The sequence below is a fragment of the Galeopterus variegatus genome, unplaced genomic scaffold (genome assembly GCF_000696425.1).
Source record: "Galeopterus variegatus unplaced genomic scaffold, G_variegatus-3.0.2 Scaffold53, whole genome shotgun sequence".
Lineage (NCBI taxonomy): Eukaryota > Metazoa > Chordata > Mammalia > Dermoptera > Cynocephalidae > Galeopterus > Galeopterus variegatus.
The window spans coordinates 1,504,883-1,510,882 of NW_007726164.1; the positions used below are offsets into that span (position 1 = coordinate 1,504,883).

The 6,000-nt window shown below is 32.8% G+C and overlaps 1 protein-coding gene across 4 annotated transcripts in view; it reads left to right on the plus strand.

Moving 5' to 3' along the window:
- Positions 1-6,000, plus strand: part of KIAA1715 (KIAA1715 ortholog) — a 74,862-nt gene that overhangs the window by 38,083 nt on the left and 30,779 nt on the right. For all 4 annotated transcript variants that reach the window (XM_008573614.1, XM_008573608.1, XM_008573623.1 and 1 more), the window contains exons 7-8: positions 1,225-1,308; positions 1,391-1,442. In XM_008573614.1, coding sequence (XP_008571836.1) covers positions 1,225-1,308; positions 1,391-1,442 — 136 coding nt within the window. The remainder of the gene's footprint in view (positions 1-1,224; positions 1,309-1,390; positions 1,443-6,000) is intronic.

The window sequence follows — 6,000 nt, forward strand, 5'->3', positions numbered from 1 at the left end:
TCTAAAGTGAGATTACAAACATTTCCTTTACATAAGAAAATTCAACTTGCTTATTTTGAGAATTTATCATAATTTTGAAGTAATTAAGAAAATATTTTAGTTTGACTGAACTAAGGGTTAGTAAATCATTAATCTAAGCACTTAGCTTCCTACATTTTGAGTGTTTAATGAGGAATCCATTAACTGCTATCTGGCAACATATTTTTAACTAAATTTTAAACTCAGTAAACTTGCTGTGGGTTGCATTTAAAAATAAATGTCCTTTGGATCGAATATGACATTTAATGAATCTAAGTGGCTATCAGTGGTCACTGAGGAGGAAAATGTCGTGTTCTAGTTTCTGCAAAAGCATTTTATCCTACACATTAGGTATTTGTCATAACTATGATTGTCTTGTGCTGAAGTCCAACTTTTTCTGATGTTTGTCCATAACTGCTAAAATGATGTTTTACTAGTAATTTTTTTGAGTTAAATCCTAGTATTAAGCTGTAAAGTGACTTGAGTGCATTGTAAATAAAATGCTATAATAATGAAATGTTTTAATTACTTTCCCTAGTGTGAGTATAGAACTCAGTTAAAATTTTTCCTTAAATTCTATGTTCAGTTTTCTTTTCTCTGAAGTTGTTTGAATCTAAGTAAAAATAAGGAGGGGAGGGCTTTGGCTTTTAAAATCATTTAAGCAAATTCCATGGCTGTTTTCCCAGTTAGTGAGTTTTCACTGCATTTGCAGCAAGCTAATTGCTTTTGCTAATAAATAATCTAAAATCGATGCTGACAGCAGTTAATTGGCACAGAGATTTTATTTTGTAAAGCTCTTGGCTAACGACCTTCTTTAAATTAATAGCATTAACTGCTATGAGGAAATAAATCTGAGGAATTGCCTGTCATTTGCTTGTCATGTCTAATAACTTCCAATAATGATGGCTGATAGATTTTTGCACATTCCATTATTGAAGTTGGTGCTTGTAATTATTCTCCTCATTATATGTAAACAATTAGCAATATTTGGTATTTCCTTGCAGTAAAGCTGTTAAACACAAGGTAACGTATTAGAGGTTAGAAGCCATTTTAAAATCTAGATTATAATTATTTGAATGTAGGAAGTCTTTCATTCTGTCTGGTTATATTAAGTCTTTTACTTGAATACTTTCTGAATAAGACTTATAAAAGTAAGTACTGTGTGTGTTTTAAAATGTGACAACTTATGGAAATTTTTGTTTGTAGCTTGAGGAAGTCATGGAAAAAGAAACTTATAAGACAGCTAAATTAATTCTTGAAAGGTTTGATCCAGACTCAAAGAAAGCAAAGGTAAGGCTGTGATATCACTACTGTTTTATTATAAATTGTGTGTTGTAATTGGTCACTGTAATAACATTATTGTAATTGACAGGAGTTTGAGCCGCCATCTGCTGGAGCAGCTGTAACTGCAAGACCTGGACAAGGTAAATAACTTTGTAGAAACTGCTGCTGCTGTTGGAAAGATCCATATTTACCCAAGTGAGTCCAGAAGTGTGTCGGAGGTGTGTAAAAACTTATGTAGAAAGCTTTTATGTTAATTTATACTTGGTAATTTGGGATATGTCTTGGGATGGATGGCAATAATTTTAATTAATTTTGATTTTATGCAAATATGTTGATAAATTAGTATATCGAATGTGTTAACATTAAACATATAATTGGTTTTAATCTTTTGAAATTTAAGTAATTTCACCAATAATTTGTAAGATTTTTTTCCCCCTACAAATAATAATCTTTTGGAATATCTGTTATAAAAATCCTTACATTTTTATGATTTATTTTTGAGGTATGTACTGAAGATTGCTGTCAAAGTTGAAATTTCTTCTAAAGAATACTTTTAGTTAAGAAGAGAATAAAATGACCCAAAAATCGGAAAGAAGAAAATTGAATTCTGCTATATAATGTTAACTCATTCATTTTGAGGTTGCATTATATTATTAGTGAAGTCATCACTATTATATCATTAAATATTATGTAAAATTTTAAAAGTCATTACTTTAAGTGGCTACATAAAATATTCCTGACTGGCAGGTGGAAAGATATTTTTGAGTTTGCATTGCCTTTCACCTTTGTTCTTTTCTCTAGAATCTAATAATATAATTTGTAAGACTTTTGCTGTAATGTAGAATATACTGCTTTAAAAAATTTAATTTCCATTTTTTTTTGCAGCTCATCAGAATTACAGCCTGGTTTGTAAAGTTAGAATGACATTTAGAACTTTAAAAAGTAAATCCTTTTATAAATATTCATAAAGACCATGGATATTAAATAAGTCATAATCGTTTTAGATTTTCTTTTCTTTTCTCTCTTTTTTTTAAAGATGACTGGTAAGGAGATCTTAACCCTTGATTTGGTGTTGTCAGCACCACCATCTCCCAAGTGAGCTAACCGGCCATCCCTATATAGGGATCCGAACACGTGGCCTTGGCGTTATGAGCACCACACTCTCCCAAGTGAGCCATAGGCCAACCCTCGTTTTAGATTTTCTAATTGTCAGGACTATGTGAGAAGATTCCCTTCCCCACCCCCATGTTCTATAAGTAGGATTTTGGTTTATAGATATATTAACCTTTTTTTTTTAACCTGCTCTTTTGATAAAAGTTAATGTTTACATCTGATTAAAATATATTAGGCATATATACTTTCAATGAAACTCTTCTGTAATCAGATTAAATTTTTCTACAACTTGTACTTCTTTCTAGCAATTATAAAAAAAGAAAATTGGCTTAATTTTTGGCCTTTAGATCAAGTTTCTATAATATCTAAAGCATTTTCTATAACTGGTGTGTTTCTTCAAGAATATTTTTTAGTTGAATTTGTAGAAGCAGAGAGTAGAATGGTTGCTTTTCAGGGGAGATGGAAGAAGTTGAGAGATGTTGGTGAAAGAGTACACAGTTTCAGTTATGTAGGTGAATAACTTCTAGAGATATAATGTACAGCATGGCGACTATAGTTAGTAATACTGTATTGTACATTTGACTTGAGATTTGCTAAGAGAGTAGGTTGTAAGTGTTCTCACCAAGCACACACAAAAAAGCAACTATGTGAATTGATAGATATGTTAAATAGCCTGACTATAGTAATCATTTCACAGTGAATAAAAAATATTTTAAAAATAACCTTATTAAATGTTTTTTAAATGTGATATTTGCAGAAAGCTATTGCTGTTACTTTTTTGAGATTTGCTAAGAGAGTAGGTCGTAAGTGTTCTCACCAAGCACACACAAAAAAGCAACTATGTGAATTGATAGATATGTTAATTAGCCTGACTATAGTAATCATTTCACAGTGAATAAAAAATATTTTTAAAATAACCTTATTAAATGTTTTTTAAATGTGATATTTGCAGAAAGCTATTGCTGTTACTTTTTTAAAAAAAATCTGGGCCGGCCCGGTGGCACACTGGATAGTGCGCCGCTTGGGAAGCGCGGCGGCTCTCCCGCCCGAGGGTTCGGATCCCACATACAGACCGGTTCCCGCTCACTGGCTGAGCGAGGCGCGGGGGCAGTTACTAACATTCTTACGTATTTATTAATATTTCGGCAACATGAGTTATTTTAGGATTCTAAATTTATCTTTTCTTAGAAACTTTGCAACCCAAATAAATTTTTTCCTTCTGATGTCATGTTGCAATTATAGAAAAACCATTGCTGGTCTCTACTTTGGATTCCTGTAGCATTGCTTTTTTTGGATATTCTTTTAGGGAGAATTAACATTTAGCTGTAATATAAATGAATTGTTCATTTAAAAAATGTATTGAATAACTGTTATGTGCAGGTACATTGGGAATAGATAAATGAGTATAACATGATTTTTGACCTTAAGAAACTTATAATCTAATTTTTTTTATTTAAAAAATATTTTTTCTGGAGTACACTATTCTAGTATACCTTACTCTTCTAGGCAGGTAGTAATTAATTGCTTTTTGGAATTTTTTCTTAACTTTAAAAATATTTTGTATTATTTCTTAACTTTATTCTACTTTTTGAGAATTATACTTTGATTTTGTTGTTTTAATTTAATCCTGTTGAATATCTTTCAGTTTCCTATTATTTTTATCGGTGACTCAGTCATTAATTTATTGGTTTGTTTAAGTTCTGTGTTTCTGTGAGTTTAAAGTCAAGTCTTTCTTCACCCTTCCTTCCTCCTTCCTTCCTTTCTTCCTGTCTTCTTTCCTCCCTCCCTCCCTCCCTAACTAATTTTGTTTTTTGAATTTAGCCTTTTTCTGAACTTAAACAATAGAAAGTGGAAAAAAGTGCTAAAAGAAGTATAGGTGTACATATGTGGCCCTTAAAAAGATTTGCTCTCCACAATGAATCTAATTGTGGTGTTTTTATTTTACTAGTTCTCTTGCATGATTACTGAACCAGAACTTTGATTCTTGTGTAGGAGGCATGTTTCTTTTATTTTTAAAATTATTATTATTATTATAATTTATTGGTTATGCATATTCATGGAGTACAAAGCCAACCATCACTACTGTGCCACACAGGTGATGGCCAGATCAATACCATCAGCATGTCAGTTACCACAGATTGTGATTATTCCGTTTCCCCCACCCAATTAATCACCAACCTCCCCCCACCCCCACAACCCTAGGTATGCTCTCTTTCTCTGCAAATCCAACACACCACTGTGGTCTTTATTTCCTTCTTTTGTTCTTTCTTAGGCCCCACTTATGAGGGAGGCCATGTGGTATTTTTCCCTCTGCACCTGGCTTATTTCACTCAACATAATTTTCTTCAAGCTTATCCATGTTGCTGCAAATGGCAGAATTTCATTGCTTTTTATGGCAGAGTAGTATTCTGTGTTGTATGTATACCACATTTTCCTTATCCAGTTGTCTGTCAATGGACATTTAGGTTGGTTCCATATCTTGGCTATTCTCAATAGAGATACAACGAACATGGGAGTGTAGGTATCTTTTCAACATGATGATGTCTATTCATTGGGCATGTACCTGGAAGTGGGATTGCTGGATCATATGATAGATCTATCTGTAGTTTGAGAAACCTCCATACTGTTGTCCATAGTGGTTGTACTAATTTATAGACCCACCAACAGTTTAGGAGCATTCCCTTCTCTCTATATCCTCACCAGCATTTGTTATTCTCTGTCTTTTTTGATTATAGCCAGTCTAACTGGAGTGAGGTGATATCTCAATGTGGTTTTAATTTGCATTTCCCTGATAATTTGTGATGTTGAGCATTTTTAAAGTGCCTTTTGACCATTCGTATGTCTTCCTTAGGAAAACGTCTATTCAGCTTGTTTGCCCATTTTTTAATTGGATTATTTGTTTTTTTTTACTGTATAATTGCTTGAGTTCCTTGTGTATTCTGCATATGAATCCCTTGTTGGAGGTATAGTTTGCAAATATTTTCTCCCACTCTGTACATTGTTGTTTCACCCTGTAAATTGTTTTCTTTGCTGTGCAGAAACTTTTTAGTTTGATATAGTTCCATTTGTTTATATTTCTTTTGTTGCTTGTGCCTTTAGGCTCTTGTTCATAAAGTCTGTGCCCCGTCCTAGTTCCTGAAGTGTTTCCCATATATTTTTCCATAGAAGTTTTATAGTTTCAGGTCTCATACTTAACTCTTTAATCCATCTTGAGTTGATTTTGGTATATGGTGAGAGGTGCAAGTCTAGTTTCATTCTTTTGCAAATGAATATCCAATTTTCCCAGCACCACTTATTGAAGAGGTAGTCTTTTTCCCAATGTATATTTTTGTTGCCTTGTCAATATCAATTGGCTGTAAGTCTGTGGGTTGATTTCTTGGTTCCCTATTCTGTTCCACTGGTCTGAGTGTCTGTTTTTATGCCAGTACCATGCTGTTTTGGTTACTATAACTTTGTAGTGTAATTTAAAGTCAGGTAGTGTTATGCCTCCTCCTTTGTTTTTTTGCTCAGGATTGCTTTGTTTATTCAGGGTCTTTAATTGTTCCATATGAATGTTAGGATTGTTTGTTCCATTTCTGCAAACAA